This window comes from Apium graveolens, chromosome 4 (assembly GCF_009905375.1).
Source record: "Apium graveolens cultivar Ventura chromosome 4, ASM990537v1, whole genome shotgun sequence".
NCBI lineage: Eukaryota > Viridiplantae > Streptophyta > Magnoliopsida > Apiales > Apiaceae > Apium > Apium graveolens.
The window spans coordinates 176,261,481-176,279,094 of NC_133650.1; the positions used below are offsets into that span (position 1 = coordinate 176,261,481).

General features: G+C 34.7%; 1 protein-coding gene across 5 annotated transcripts; it reads right to left on the reverse strand.

Moving 5' to 3' along the window:
• Positions 1–264: 264 nt before the first annotated feature.
• Positions 265–8,787, reverse strand: LOC141720442 (PH, RCC1 and FYVE domains-containing protein 1). Of its 5 annotated transcripts, none has more exons than XR_012574351.1 (10): positions 8,243–8,787; positions 7,517–7,603; positions 6,531–6,620; positions 6,360–6,434; positions 6,060–6,257; positions 3,337–5,358; positions 3,114–3,260; positions 2,307–2,719; positions 1,735–2,022; positions 265–869 (listed from the first exon to the last, which is right to left on the reverse strand). XR_012574351.1 is itself a non-coding variant. In XM_074522864.1 (9 exons), exons 1-9 carry the CDS (start codon positions 8,291–8,293, stop codon positions 1,896–1,898), a joined length of 3,210 nt encoding a protein of 1,069 aa, XP_074378965.1. In that variant the 5' UTR covers positions 8,294–8,787; the 3' UTR covers positions 1,621–1,895. The 5 variants fall into 5 exon arrangements, 1 of the variants encoding a protein (XP_074378965.1); XR_012574352.1 differs by having other exon boundaries at positions 265–873; XR_012574354.1 differs by having other exon boundaries at positions 266–789.
• Between the last annotated feature and the right edge of the window lie 8,827 nt (positions 8,788–17,614).

Here is a 17,614-nt window from a genome sequence, read left to right on the forward strand (position 1 = left end):
AGCAATTAAATATAAATATTTAGTACTTAAAAAAATCTATAAACCTAAAATATATTAAAATAATAATAAAATTAATATATTTAATTAAATTCAAATTATTGACTTAGCGTATTTTAAATTAAAAATATTTATTATAACACTCAACCAAATACAAGATATCAAATACAATATATGATCACCGTACCACTCTAACCCCGATTCGTAATTTCAACCCGATACCACATATTGAATCAAACGATCCCGATATTCAAGTATTATTTGCAGTTTTTCTTTTCCCAATAGATCTTCATTTGTAACAATTTCAATCAATTCCTGAAACAAAATTGGCATTTGCATTTGCATTTCTAAACTATATTCTAAAGAAACTACATATTTATCTTTTTAGGATTTCACACCGATTCAATGAACTTGATAATTTCTCCAATATTTATGAAGGATCGAAAATGTTCTGCTGCTACAAAATTTTGAAAAAACATTTACCATCTTTCATCATCAACGTGAACGCCCTTGATCTTTTTCTGATTCCCATGTTCATTTGGTTGAAACATTTCATAAAGCCTACTCTATCCCATGCAATTTTAAATATCCTCTATTCTTTGCTGATTCATGCTCACTTGCTTGAACAACTTGACAGTGCCTAATGGGTATCATAGAATTTTGAATATATTCAACCACTTGCTGATTTTTATCATCATTTGTTTGCACCACTTCATAATGTCTACTGGCTCTCATAGACTCTTCAATATGTTCATTCCCTTGCTTATTTTTATCACCACTTGGTAAGGCCTGCTGGATTTTGTAAAACTTTAGAACATGCTTCATCTCCAGCTGATTTTCCCTTTCAATTGCTCACCCTCTGTTCGCTATCCCTAGCTTATACATTCAATTTTAAGCTTAAAGCCTTCAAATTTCTTTAAAGAAAAACTAAAGTTTGACAAATCCGTTGGTGGAAATGTCTTTTAACATTGAGTGCACTAGTTGCAACCAAAGCTTAGCACAAAATGCTTTAGAGCAACTCCAACATATTAGCTATATGTGATCCTAAACTAAAATTTAAGGAATGTTGCACAAATTTGAGTTTCAACGGTATGCTAGTGATTCCATAAATAGTTAGCATCTTTCTCTCATGCCTTATTTATAAGGAACCACTAGTGATTACTTATCTTGCTTTTAATAATAAAAAAATCATTTCTCTAAACTTCTCCATTTCAAATGCATAACTAGAGTTTAAATATAATAATAAAATATTAATAGGATACACTTATAAACAATGTTGTTGGAGTTGAATTACAATAAAATATCCTAAAACACTAAGATCCATTTTTATAATAATATTTTTGAGAAACATGCTAGGACTCTATTGGAGTTGCTCTTAGTGGTACTAGACTACTAGTACTGTCGTAAAAAGCGATATTGGTAATTAGGACATATTTTGTTAAGGGCCACATAAATATCACAATCAAACTTTTATTTGGAGAACATCCATCAAGAAGTTCTATCTGAGTGATCTATAATTTGACATATATTGTTAATTCACAGATATTTTATTTCATAGGACATCTAAAAATTGACATGTCTTAAATGATCTATAAACTGATTTTATATTGTTAATTCAAGGCAAACAAAACCAAGAAATTAGCATTATACTCTTCCGGAAAATGTTCGAGTGATGCAGTAAAGAGAGCCGTTACATTGAAAACTATACCAAGAATATAAAGTGAAAAGACTACATACCAGTATGTAATTCAACAGATAGACATGATCATATATTGCTCCAACGCTTCTATATTCCTGTCATGCATCAACTAAAACTTGTACATCACCCTTCGGTTTTTCTGTCTTTTTTTACCCTGTCTATCATCTGGTTTTGGCCTTCTGCACAAGCTGTAGCAAATTTAGCATTTTGATGTGTCTTGGTCGTGGTTTGAGCCTACATATTCTTCAATTCCATAACTCTGGTATACTTCTAGTTGATTCTTGTCCCACCAACTTGCGGCTTCTTTATCCGTGAACTTTCTCCTACTGTTGAAGGCAATTCCAAATCTTAGTTGTCTTTCATAAATAAACCACATGAAAAGAATCTAACAACCATAGCATATAGTTATTTTAATCAGAAATGAACAATAAGAATGAAACTAGCAATCAGTCTCAAGTTCAAGAACATTAAGCTTTATCATCTATACAAAATATAAACAAGCAAGGCTGGTTAACTTTGAAAGAAAAAATTGGTATAATTTGAATGCGATGAACCCGCCAAGATATAAGAAAAGCATACTTGACTACATGCACTGGTGAAATTTTTTTACCTGAATCTAACTCGCTTTAGACCTTTCTGCCCGCTTGGCAAAATAGTAAATGTAATATATACACCAGGTTGATACTGTTCAACCCAGTCAACCTTTGGTTTAATCTCATTATGTTCTGAGTCTAATCTTCTTACACATGATTCTTCAGCTGATCTACTGTCACTACTGTTGGATTCTCTATTGGACGTGGCCCTTGTCTTACTAGAAAACAAAAGTGGAGTGTTACATGCGCTGTCAACGGTTCTTTCTTCTCGTCTTCCATTTGCAGTACGTGCATTTGCAACAACAAACATAGGGTGCACATCCTTTAAGGTTGGGGTATCTGTACATATCGGAATAATTTGGGACATATTTGCACAAGATTGATCTTTGAGTTCTCTTCCTGCACAAAGCTTCTCCGACATCACATGAAGCTGCACATCACATTACAAAATTATTATTCTACCACATGTGTGTGTGCCAGCAATATATATACACATTAGAATTTAGAAGGTACTCTATATAAATCGTACATAAACATGTGTGACTTATTTTCTATTGTAATCATTACCACTTCCGTATGTCTGTTTCAATTGTCTTCCCCTAGCTAATTTTATAAAAGTTGCTGGTGGTCATGGGTTGAAGGAATTTCCTTCAAACATGTGATTGTATGATAAATAATTAAATGAGGAACTATCATATATGTATTTTTAGAAAAGTATACTTAAAACCCAGCTATTTCTTAAGTACTAATTAAAACATTTATAGCTCGATAAATATGACACTTAAAAGAAAATACAACAATTATAAGAAATGAAAAAACTTTACCCTTGATGTCAAAGCTATTATAAGTTCCTTGGCTGCTTTAGACTTGGCAGCTTCCTCCTTTGCTAGTGACCAAGTCTCCTCAATCTTATTTTTATACTCCTCAATTTTTTGCTGCCTAGAATGGCATAGCTTTTCAAGAACCTCAACCTATCAAGCATTCAGCACTTAAGTTACTGATAAACATGGAAATGTTTATGTAATGGTATGCCATAGGTTATAATACCTGAGCTCGCAAGTCCTCAACTTCTTTGGCATGAACATGATTTGACTTTGATCCTCCCTCAACAGTTGCAATTTTGCAAGGTAATAGATCTTCACTAGCAGGAGAAAGGCTATTTTTCTGCTCTCTATATTTCCAGCCAAAATATAAAGGGGAAGGAACCTGTCCCCATCTTGATAACCCGCCTGACAAAGGAGAATTGGCATCCCGAGGATGCTCAAATTCTCCTTCATTTTTTATAGTCTGGATGTCTCCACATTGGCTACCGCTGCTATGAAAGGTTTTTAAAGGTGCAATTACATCTTCAGTGTTACTTCTTTCAGTGAGAAATCCCTTCTGTTTGACTAATACTGGTTGTGGACTAACTGTTTCAAGCTTATTTGGATTTGCTGTCCTCTGTAGACGATTGAAACACTGATCACATACTCTAGATGGTCTGCTTTTAACAGATGCTAGTGAGGCATGTAGAGACTTCTTGCTACTACATGCACGACAAAACAAAAGACCACAGTTGTAACAGTTATGTTTTTTCCTTGTGAACCCAAAAGCCAAGTTGCATCCTCTACAAGCTGATTGGTCAGTACTGGATATAAATTTGTGTAGACAAATTACAGCTATAGAACTTGATCCACAGGCAATACTTTCGACCTGCCTATCCCTTAAAGCCTCCACTAGAGCAGGAGAGCTTCTATCTTCTATAGTACCGAGTCCTAATTGCCCATTTGTACCTTTTCCCCATGTATACACCTTTCCTCTTGACGTTAAGGCAGCAATATGAAAGGAACCTGCTGATATTGCTCTAACAAACTCATGCTTGAGCTTCCCTTGAACAATAGTGACTGATTTATCTGCTGCTTGTGGATTTCCTAATTGTCCATGCACTGAACTTCCCATTGTATAAACTGTTCCTACATTAGTTAAACCAACAGTTACCATTCTTCCACAAGATACTTGAATAAAATCATGATCAACGAGTTGGGCTACACATGTTGGTACCAGCTTCATATCTTGATCAGAATGACCAAGCCTTCCTTTATCCGCATCACCCCAAGTAAATAGTTTACCAGCAGGATCATCGGATTTGAGATGGTCAACCATGATATCCACTATAGCAGCAGTATGCCATGCTCCACATGAAACAGATTTTACTCTTAAACCCTTCAGAGATTCAACTTCTTTTGGTTCAGAAATGCTTTGAGTAGTCCCATGCCCAAGAACACCAAAGGTCCCATCTCCATAGGTAAATAATTGCCCAGATGTTGACAAGATTGCTGTATGCCAATCACCACATGAAACATTTGATATGATTAAACCATCTAATGTACCAGAAAGCCTGTGAGGAAACCAATTATTTCTTATCCTGTTGGAAACTGATATATCTGTTCCGTGAAAATTGTCTCCCCATGCATATAGATCACCAGAAAGTGTAACTGCACATGTTTGATATTCACCACAAACGACAGAGGTTACTTGGATCCCAGAAAGGGATTCCACGACTTTTGGGCAGGAGACATCCATGTTGACTTTATGACCAAGCCTCCCTCCCCTCCCATCACCCCAGCAGAAAACTTCTCCCTGTTTAGTTACTAAAGCTGCGTGCTTTCCTCCTACAGATATTTTTTGCACATCAAGCATTGTAGTCGATTCTAATAACTTGGGCAACAATGCATCCACTGTGATGTCACTGTTACAGCCAAATTTGTCAACCACACCTCCCAAAGTTCCTGATTCTAGTCCTTCCCCCCAAAAAAATATATCTCTTAAAATATCATTCGGAGACTCATTAGCAGGTGTCATAAATCGATCAAGCATACTAATTTGAGTTTCCGTGCTTGCAGATATCTTTCCTCTTTTGTTCAGATCATCTGGTGCAATATATGGAGAATTTGGGGTTAATGTATCCATTATATTTTGCATGCTGGATAAACTTGATTCAGAATAAAAGCTATTCGAAGAACAAGAAAGTCCATCAGGAAGACACTTCTCTGAGAATGACTGAGGTGGACTCCCGGCTAAACTGCGGACCTTCAAAACAAAAGAGGACTAGTTGACTGCTGAAAAATTTAGGGATTATTCAATAATTAAATCAAAAGCAACTTCATGTAGTAAAAGTGACAGCAGGGAGGGATGAGCACTGACCAACTTAGTGGGGACAATAAGATAAATAAAATCATTTAAGAAATGGATCAGAAGAATTGGGAGGGAACTAAACTTAAAGAGGTAACACTGTTTCTCCATTTCAATCCAGCTTCTGATAGTTTTTACAATAGTAAGCTGAAAGACGTAACAATCTACAGTTACAAGCTGGTTTCGAAACTGACTGGCGCGTCCATTATTGCCTGAAGGCTGAAGCGTTAGGTTTTAGCTCTGTTACAATGTAGCAGCATGGATTAATAATCCACCTTACCACTCTACTTACCTGGAGCACAAAAGGGTTTATCTTGTTTCTTTTTGACATGTTTGATACAATAACAATTTTTATTCTCTGACGGCCAAGGTACAGTAGTAGCGTAAAGTATAAGTTCGAAGCATACCCTGATCAAATATGTAGGTGTCTGTTATATTTTGTATTTAAATGACTCTACATGTAAATTTCCAATCTCTTAATATTTAACATTTATTATAAAGATGACTTAGAAAGCCAAGCCAGTCACTTTCTACTTAACATCCTTAATCGTCAACAGAAAGCAACCGGTGTAAATGAATTACTCGAGATGCAGACAAACCTGCGAAATTCTGGTAGTAGTATCCTCTGAAAGTCCAAGATTATGCTTTCTTCTCATATAACCAGCTGGACTATTTACACAACTTTGTGACGATCTTCCACTTTCAGAGATTCGACAAAATCTAGGACGGTTGCTTCTAGATATTACAGCTCTTAGGCCAAGGAACCAAGAATCAGCTTGGGTTTTGTCTTTGAAAATCTAGGTATAAGACAGCGAGATACATGCTAAAAATTACAGCCTGTGTGACGAGTAACTTCAAATCAGAAGGAAAGTTATGCTCGTGCAAGTGTATTAATTTACCAGATCGAGAGAGTGTTCACTGTTGGCTATCAGTATTGAAATAGACTGGCATTCTCTTTCTGAATGAAATGGCTTCTGATAACAGATGTATAACAAGAACAAGCATTATCAACAAATTATTTTGAACAAAAGTTTAACCAAAATGCCAAATGAAAAATCAGCTTAAATTACATTCTTTTGGCCACGAATAATATTTGTCACTGAGGCTAATCTCAATTGTCGTTCCTCTTGACCAGAGTACCAAATTAATAGTTTCTCATCCTGAAATGAAAGAAATCGTGTATTTCAGGCACCTGAAAAGTTACGATACTCGCTAAACAAATAATAGTGAAATACAGAGGTAGACAATAATATCTATTGTGTTGAATATATATAGAGCTTCCTTGACTACAGCGGCATCAAATATATCAAAATGCTGCAAGTTGATAGCAAAATGTCGTGCAAAAATAAAATAAATATGATCTATCATTTACTTTGACAACTTTTAAGTTGTAGTTTACAATCACGAATCACTGACATTTTTTAGTTAAGACTATGATATTTATCAGGCTCATTAGGTGAAGTTAGCAACCTTATTACTTATATACAAAATGATTATTAAAACCTCATCTCAATCAACAGTGGCCTGCTTCTGGTAAGCATATTGCAAACTATGCTTCAAATTTCAAAATAGATAACCTTTAAGTGTCTTCTTCCTCTTCCTCTTTTCTTCTTCTATAAATAGTAATCCTCCAAATAAGGTTAAGTGACTCTTAGTCAGTTGATTAACCTTCTACCCCTTTGTCTGGCTCTTTGGGTTTAATAAGATAACAGCTATCGCCTAACACTTCCATTACTAATAAAAAAGCACTATCTACCATTGAGTTAGCATGCTTACTGATCTGATTCTGACCAATTGATTTCTAATTTTTCAAGCATCAAACACGAATTTTTGCATCTCAGCATTTTTTGTTCGGGAAAGGAAGAGATATAAATATAGTAAAATCTCTCCTCCTGTTATCAAGCGAAAATTCTGATGCAACAAGTGAATGCTTAAATATTGTTGTGTACTTCTGCAGACAATGACAACGTATTTGCAAAAGATTCATATGCATGACATTTAAACACATTGTTGCGGGATTATAACAGAACGCGGAGCAAAGTTAAAAACTGCATACCGTGGATAGCCTGAAAGGACAGAACTTTGGCTTTCCTCTTCGGCCACACTTCAAAAGTTGTGCACCCTTCTTCAAAGTCACAATTGCCTACAAAAAGGTAGGAAACAAATTGAGAAACAAAAACATTCTGGCCACTTTAATATAAATTAACAAGCAAAAGAATAAATGTAACAGAATGGATTTACTAAGCTTGGCTAGCCATTGAAAATTCAATAGAGGCACTATACAGACAAAAAAAAAAAGATAATTTGTGTGGAAAACTCAATTTTATTATTTAGCAAATTAAGAAAAACACAAATTTTATCATTTTGTAAATCTAACAAGTCTTGAATCATTGTGCCCTCTTTGGAACGATGACAATGTCTAGAACCTTTTGGAGACCAAAGCTGATGGAGATAGATACAAAAATGCAACTATAAAATTAAAATAAAAAACACAAACGCATGTATATACTTTTTCATGTTTAAATGTCTTAAATTACCAGAAATCTGAAAATAAGAAATTTGAATGATCATAGAATGGACATAATAAAAAAAAAAAAAACTATAAATTGGTTTCCATTGCTGGTGGTTCAATTCCAGTATAAACAAGCAATCCCGGAGCAAAATTTATGTGTGTAAATTATATAAATACCTAACAATGTGAAAATGGATAGGTAGGATCATAGGAAACACAATTCTACAACCAACAAAAGAAAAGGAGAGAGAACAAGAGAAAGTAGGTTACCTGTTCAATAATTCTATCGGAGGGATTCAGTGGTAATGATTCTTCACCCATTTTGAAGAAAATTTGGTATGAATAAGAAAGAAATATAAGAGGGGAAAAGGGTAAATAGTAGTCGTATCTGTGTTTGATGAAAAGCTGGGATTGGTAACAAAGTGGTAGGCTGAGAAGGGAACAGACAATGTATGTATGTCTACCTATGTATCAACTACAGAGAACAGTGCAGATTCTTCTTCTTCTACTACTACTACTAGTTCAGACTTCAGAGTATGTAATGTTTCAGACAGAGGAGAGAGAGAGAGAGAGAGAGAGAGAGAGAGAGAGAGAGAGAGAGAGAGAGAGAGATTTAAGCGGTAGGATTCCTTTCCCCAACGCAGGCTTTTTCTATGTAATTATAAATATAGATGCATAGAGAGAGAGAGAGAGAGAGAGTAATCAATCTCTCTGAGTGTCTGCGAGAGAAATAGATTAAATTGTTTCTTTATTATTACCTATCTTCCCATAATAATGATGATGATGATCTATGGCAGTAGTGTGTAATGGTCACTTCGTGTGTCCTGCAAAATAGTACTCTAATCTTTTTCTTAATTTATATGTATGCAGTGTCTTTGTCGCTTTCTATATTACATTTTACATTTATTCGGGCCGATTAATTCTGTTAATTTTTGGTAAGTGCTTCTTTTATCAAGTGCGTAATTATCTGCAATTAACTGCGTAATTTTCTGCCTTCCAAATACTTTTCTGCAATAGATTGGTGGCTCAATTTTTAATTCAGTAGAATTTGTTTTTATTCTACAAATTTTCAAACTTATTCCCAAATTACATGTATTTTAATTTGTGAAATGCATGTGAAAGTGTGTCATTTACATTATTTACAAGAGTTTTATCAATTATCATCATTTAATAATTTGTGAAAATTCTACATTCCTCAAATTATTTTGTTACTTTCAAATAAATTGCGACATTATTTTTTTGATAAAACTTATGAATCTGTGTGTTTCATGTAAAATTCTCCAATAAAAAAACATAAGAACATGATATAAACAGAGGCCGTGTCTGGCTTGTGGTGTGAAATCAAAATCGGGAATTAAAATATTGTTAACTTCAAATGAGAATGAGATGAGAATGAGTAAAAAGGATGAGAAGAGTATGATTTATTCGGCTGTATATAATGTAATTGTTATTTTATATAACAAAATTGCTAATCAAAATATTAGTGCATGAGACTAAGGTTGCAATTTTTTTTAACTGAAATTATTAATCATGTACCAATTATCTATAAACAGTGTTCCAGAAATTGCTAGGCCTGCCAGGACAGTGATGGTACCTTCGAGAGATTAATCGGCAAGTCGGAGATTAATCGGACCGATTAATCGGAAGAATATAAATATTATTTTTAATTTTTATAATTATATAATGGTCAATATGTCAAATATTTGTTTGAAAAAAGAAATTAGAATGATATTAAACAATATCTATATATTTGACATGCGTTATGTACTAATTATTGAGTTTACAACATTAACTATATTTTAATTCACACTTTTAAATTAATTATAATATTTTAATTTTATATTTTAAGTGAGAAAGTAAATATATTTGATTACTTGTTACTTATTACCAATACTTTATATTAGAAATTGACATGATATTGTGTGAAATTATGAAATTAATAAATTAAATTATGTAAAGGTAAAAAAAATATTTTTTTAATTATTTTCCGCCTAGACCGCCTAGGACCGATTTTTGACCGCCTAGGACCGATTTTTGACCGCCTAGCCCGTCTAATCCCAATTTTGACCCGATTTTTTTAAAAAACGCCTAAATCACCGCCTAGGTCCGAGTATGGGCGTTTTACCACCGCCTAACGCCTAGACGCCGCCTCCGCCTAAACATATTTTTAGAACACTGTCTATAAATATCAAAAAATGTCCCTAGATTGGTACTAAATAATACATGGTAGGATTTTAATTAATATTACCTTTTATGAAATGATGAGTCATGCGTTCACATGTTATAATCCATGATGTGTCATTTGCTACCTAAGTTTAGAACAAATTTTTACTCACCGAATTTCCAATTCCGTAAACTAATTGCTTCACATTTAAGTTATATTGTTTAATTGCATATAATTTTAAGAGTAATTAGGTTAATATTAATATTAAAAATTTAAAATGCTAATAAAATTATGACCCTATTTAACATTTAGCTTTTTGGCAAAAAAGATTAGTTTTCAAATCAAATTAGAGTTTTTATCAAATAAAATTTTTAATATTAATATTTGGTAGTCAATCTTTTGTAATAACAGTTTGATCCCAAAAAATTAATTATTAAAAAAATTACTTGGGGACATATATTTTAAGAGCAACTAGATCAATATTAATAATAAAAATTAAAAATACAAAAATAATTATGGCTCTATTTGTAAGTTAGCTTTTTGACAAAAAAAAGATTAGATTTATGAACCAAATTAAAGATTTGATCAAATTAAAACTCTAATACTATTGTTTGGTAATTCACTTTTTGAAATAGCGGTTATGTCTCAAAAACTAATCAATTAGTTTATTCAAAATGTCTAAATTTAATCAGCTATCAACCCGGTTACTTAATCAATTAGTTAAAATAATAAATTTAAATTGACAAACAGGACCTATAAAATTGATGTGCAGGGGGTAGGAGGGATGTGGAATGAGCTGGGGTTGTTGGGTACTCCTTGCTGGATTGTCAGAAAGAATCATGGAAGCAGAATACAGGGAGGTGACCGGTGAGGGGGAGGATTTGTATTATGATTGAAAATGTCTTATTTTTTTTCTTTTTTATTTTACCTCCATAATTCATGACAATTATTAGAGCATCCCCAAATTTAATATCTAAAAATGTTAGCTAAAATTTAGTTAGCTAAAATTTGGTTGAACCTGTAAGTATTTTTACTCTAATGACATTAGCTATAATCATTAGGTATATTTATAATATTATTTTTTTATTAATTTTAAATATATAAATAAAATAAGTTTATTATTTCTTTTTTTGAAAGGGAGTTTAATTAAGTATATTTTATATTAGTGGAAATAAAATAATATATTTAATAAAAAGATATTTAATTATAAAATTTTTATATTAATATCAATATTTTAAAGTAAACTTTATAAAATAAAAATGAGTAATTAGTATGAACGCTATTTACATGTAAAATAAAATATATGACTAAAATATATCTTAATATATTAGAATTTTTATAAATTCAGTTAACAATAAAAAAATTTATTACACTTAATATTACATAATATTATTGTTTTATAAATACAAATACAAACAATACATTTATACATCATTTATACATATAATAATTATGAACATATATATATCATTTTTATATTATAATATTATATATTTAAACTTTAAATATGTTATAAAAAAATATAATTAATAAAAATTAAGAATAAAATTTAGGGTAGATTACGATGGGGAGATGAAGTGGAGTATTATAGATGATAAGAGAACAATCAATTTTCTTTAGTTATTTAAAAGTATACCTAACAAGTGTTATTGTTGTTGTTGTTGAGGTATTTCATTTTTATTATAATAGAGTGACACGTGAATATTATATTGGGTGAAGAACTTGAAGATGCTATTAGACAATAATATAGTGGTGTGTATAATTGGAAATGCATCCAAAGTTAGGTTTGCAAAAAGTCTCCCCACTTGTGTTCAGCGACATGTGTTATATATAACTGCCTTTGCCCTCCGATCCTCATTCGTTAGATTAAAGCCGTTAATTTCAAAAATATTGTTGAAGTTTCGAAAAATTAAAGACAAATTTAAAAGTGATTCTTTTCCAAAGCCAAAATTTGGGTAATCATTTGTAATACATATCTTTTGATATCGTCGAAATCAATGAAAAACTAATTGAATTAAAATAGTAATTTCAATTAAAAATTAAAAGAAATTTGGACTAAATTTTGATGGTGAAAATAGATAAATGATTGAAAAATGAGCTTTCTAATTACTCAAATTTTGAATTTGGACATTAGAACATTTCCAAAATTGTCTTTGACTCTCCAAAATTTGAGAATATTTTTGAAAATTTTTGCAGATCACTGAAAAATTAATGGTATTAATCTGATTTTAACGGAAGGAATACGATAAGAAAAATTAAACGTTTAATTACTTATAAATTCGTATTATAGTTCGTGGATCTAAAAAAGGATCTATAATTCAAGGACATTAAGATTAATTTTCCCAATTTATAACATGTACTCAAATTAATTCATTGTTTACGTAGATGCTAAAATCAATAAAAAATTTCAAATCTTCGGTTAGAAATTAACTAATATATGTGACTATTTCAAAATTTTAAATTTCGTCTAAAATTAGGTGTCAAATTTCATGTAATATATTTTAATTCGGTCGAAGCATACCCAATGTCAATATGTGATGTATATACGTGTATGTATTAATGTGTGCATGAATCCTAATTTTCGTTTTGATTTCCTAATCTTGTTCATCGTTCGTTTCCACTAATTACCATTGTTATTAACCCCCCTGTTGGTAGTGCTGGCCAAGTGTGCGGGCTCGTGCGGTTCCGGGTTCATGATTTTACGATTCGTATTCGGTTCATTTAATTTAGCGAGTTGTGCGGGTTTGAACCGGCCCGGTACGGTTCGAATTTTTTACGGTTTCCGTACGAACCGGTCCCGAATGTGCGGTTCAAACCCGCACATTTGGCCAGCTCTACCTGTTGGCTATTGCATGCGGTCATAACCCCTTATGCTTGTTTCCAAAGCATAAAAACAACCTACAGTACATTATTATACTCTACTTAATTAATTATGGTTTAAAAATATAAGTATAGATTGCTTTTCTCAGTTTCGGAGCGAGGTATGGCTGCCTAGGCACCATTACAATTAGGTTTTGAGAAACCAGCTAAAATAAAGAATTAATATAATTGCGGGCTACGTACGGAGACCCATGCAATGACAACAAAGGTAGAAGATCGAGCACCCTCGATATGGAATTCTGAGCGAAACTCGGGAGATTGCGTGCGGTTTGCGCTTTCCTATTTTAAAAAGCTACACGAAGCATCATGTCACCGTCAATATTTTATCCTAAATAGGTATGTAAATGAATATATTTGTTTGTGAAAAAAATTATAATTATGCTCATTTAAGTAAACCGCGTGTTATGTCTAGATTTCTACGGATATAAGAACGTCATTCGGTCATTTAAGAACAGTTTTCAACTTAGACCTGAAAGGAAAAAATGTGAGTGATTATCCCCGATTCATCTCCGATGTGAGAAATATCAGTAATCTGGATATAAAAGAAGGTTTGAAAATACAAGAAAGTAGAAAGATTTGAGTGCAGGGAGAATTGTTTGTGTTTTATACATTCCTTTGCGTACTTATACTCAGATCTGCAGTTAATATTCGTCCGTTATACGAATAATCCGGACGAATGTTGGAGGAGAGAAATGGTGGCAGCCGTTTTGATTCTGTTTTTGTGAACAGTTGGTTGAAAGCCAAGTGGGCATTCGACCTCGAAGCTATGTGGGCCTGCGGCCCAATGGTCCTAAAAGTCGATGTGCATTCGTTCATTGGGCCTTATCGGACCTGTAACTAACATGTCCATGTCTTACATCCGGTCCATCGGTCGGTCGATAGACATCATCCTTGGCTCATTTTGGGGTGAAAACCCTAGAACATCCCTTATGTTTTCACTTTGGTTCAACCGTACACGTGGCAGTGTCATGGGGAACTAGGGACCCATTAAAGTGACAAGTGTCCCATCACGTTTATCCACGATCTCATCATGGCCATTGAAGCTAAACATTCTTTCATCTCAGCCCTCCATTTCAAAACTGGTGGTTGTTCAATTTTTGGAGCCCAGCCATTTGTTTCTGAGAGGTCTATAAATACTACCATTGTCATTTTTACTCATCATCTTCAAGCAACAAAACTCTTAAGCTTTCTTGCCTTTTATTTTCACTGATATTTCTTCAGGGGCCAAGAACCGGTAACAAAACAGGTAGTGCACATTCCATTTTTCCAGACCATCCAATCTCCGTCGAGCATCATCTTGAAATCAGCTATTGTTTAATTTAAGTGTCGATTTTCTTCACATGCTTGCTTGCTTCTTGAGTTTTTCTGGATTGATACATAGAGTCCTTTTTGGGTGTCTTGTTTTGTTGCTTTTTTTCTTTCTCGGTTTTATTGGAAGTAGGTCTTTTCCGTGTTTTTTGGGTTTTGGTTTTTTTAGCTTTCCTTTAGGACACCTTTATGGGTTTAAAGATGGTAGACGAGGTGTTCCTGGAAAAGAACTTCCACCGAATATTTTTTCCTTAGAATATCCTTCGGGAACTGACCTTAGGCGTCCATAAGTTCATCTGCCTAAGAGTTATTTATTCGGTCAAAGGACATGTACTCGGTTTTTGTCCTTTCCTTTTTCATTTTTTTTAATTCGTCCGAGTACATGGACTAATGTCTCGTTATTTTTGAAAATAGGGACATGGACCGAGCGAATACTCTGGCAGGAACCTCTTCCTCACGACCCGAACAGACGAAGCAAAGATTATTTGGGTTCGTTGCTTCATTTCCGGCGGCCAATAATCGATTAGAATTGTTGAATGAGAATGGGAGGGGATGTACGACGAGTATATGATCCCTCGCGGTGCATATTGGTTGTACGATGCAGACGATGATGAGAGGATCTACGACAACCCGGGGGTTCCGAAGGGATATGGAGATTGGGCAGTCGGTATCTCCAAATATGCCTTCAAGTGCGGCTTTCGGGTCCCCTTGTTGAATATTTTAAGGCATCTGTTTGTCCAGATGGGCATCATGTTGGAACATATTGACCCAGATGGGTTCATTCACATCAAATGTTTCCAAAATCGTAGTTTATAGGCGGGGGTGAAGCCGCTCACGCGACTCTTTTGGTTCCACTACGACTTTCACAAGAACCCGAAGAGTTCAGGCTTCTACACCATTGCCTGCAGGGCAGGTCGTCTGGATTGGACCACCATAAATTCCAACAACAAAACTACTCAACCCATTGGTATTTTATTAGTAGTCCGAAGCTTAGCCAGTTTTTGATTTGACGAGAAGTCAACCCCACAAAACTCCTCATTCCTAACTTAAGCGAGGAAGAGAAGGAGCTCTATATTGCATTGGTCGATGCTAAGGTGGTGAAGCTTACATCTGAGGAGTACCGAAGCCAGGATTAAATTTATGGTTTGTGGGGTAGGGGTAACAAATATTCATCCTTTATTCTCTTTTTTTTCTTATATGCATGGCTATATTTTAACTGTGTCTAATTTGCTTCACCTAATCATCCTTATGTTTTATTTGCAGTGTCTTCCATGGAGGCTCTCTTGGAGAGGAAGGGAATGAAGACGACTGCGAAGAAGGTCATCGAGGAAGCTGCTAAGCAAATGGAAGGCGATCCTTCTCAGAATGAAGTGGAGAAGGAGACAAAAGCTGGCCGAAAGGAGCCTCCTGCTTCGGTCGAGATTGATGAAGAGGGCCAGGGCGGCCAAGATGGTATGAAGCAAGGTAATAAGCGGTAGAGGGGCTGAGACGGGGTCATTCAGACGTACGTCCCCGGCTGGGGGGTGCTGACGAGTGATCACACGGTCTACCCGGTGATGACGGTGACAAAGGAGGTCGCTCTGGACCTCTTCCGGGGGCTCCAACTTCCAGCTGATTGCTCGCTCTATTCCGCAGCTATTCCGACGGAGGCGTGCACAGAGCTTTTTTTTGTGAGTACTTAACTTTTTTGTACTTCGTTCGTCATTTTCTTATACTGTTTTTACTTCCTTATCATTCGGCATGACTAAGTTTTCTGCCTTGTGTTTTTGTCTCAGGCTACCATTTAGGCCGCTGCTACCACGTACAAGGTACATGACATGCAGAGCCAAATGGCTATGGTCGTAGAGATTGAGCGGAGGACCACTGCTGCCGAGAAAAAGCTCCAAAAGGTTCAGTTGCTGAATGAGACCCTAGAGGGGTATGCGAAGATGCTTATCACGGAAAATCATCGGCTGGAGGGGGATTTGGCGAAGGCAAACAAGCGAATCGAAGGAAGGAATGCCCAGCTAAAAAAGGCTCAGAAAGAGCTTCAAAAAAAGCAGAAGATGATGGATATGACTGAGGAGTGATGCTTCCAGTTTGGTGCCGACCATGTGTTGAAGAAGGCACATGAGCTTGGCTGGGACTACAAGAAACTCTTGGATGAGTCTCTTAAAGATCCTATCGGTCGAACAAATGAAGCAGAGACCTCGGTAGTTTTTTCTGGAGAAGATGAAGATCTCTCGTAGCCCGAGCTTCAGTCCTAGATCAGGACTTTTAATTTGTTTTCCTTTGTTAGTATGTACTAAAACCTTCGGGCTTTTCAACTTTAACTACCTTTGGGTGAATTATTTCATGGCCTTTGTGCCTTTTTTTATTTATCTTTATTACATTTATGGTTATTTACCTCAGAAATTTATAACTTGCTATGTTGGTTTTATTCTGCCTTACCAATATTTTTTGTCGTATACTTTAAAATTGCATCTTTGGCTTCATTTTGGCCTTAAAATTTTGTATATTTCTGCCCAAGTGTTGAGGATACAAGGAACTTTCCTTCGGAAGAACATTGGCTTAATTTGCCTTATTCCAAAGGGTATGGCTTGTGACGTCAAGACCTGAAAAACCATCATTAAACGAGCATTACCTGAGATATGTTTAGGGCGAGTAAAGGAATTTTCTTTTTTGGGATTGCCCCTGAAAATGTGTTCGCTCGTCTCTTCATTTTATGGGATGAATGGCTTATATTCTTTGGGATTACCCCTAGATAAGGCTTCATTCATTCCTTTAATTGAATACATCACTTATAAAATATGAGTAAAAGATCAAGTTAGAGGGCGAAGAATAATATCTTCTTTGGGATTGCCCCTAGATATTTTTTATTCGCTCCTTTATGATATTGAAGATTTATGCAAAGTGAATTTTTTAATAGGACGAAGGACAACAATATCGAGTTGAAGGATTTTTTTCGTGATAGGATTGCCACTGGATAATGTTCATCGCCTTTTAATGTAAACAATTAAACGTGGGCAGACTAAGGGTTTATCTTCTTCGGGTTTGCCCATGGATAAACTCGTTCATCCACTCAACATGTTATTGAAAATTCCTAAGTAGAAAGTGGTACGAGGGAAGTGTATATTTATTGGTCGTTCATCTTTATATATCTCACAAACCTTAGGAATAAAGGAAAATACAATGAGAAGATATAAGAAATTTTCTTACTGGTAGAATTTTTGGAGGGCGGCTAGCATGCCAAGTGTTCTTGATTATCTCTTCAGCCATTTTTCCAACTTGTAAGTCCCTGGCCGAATGAC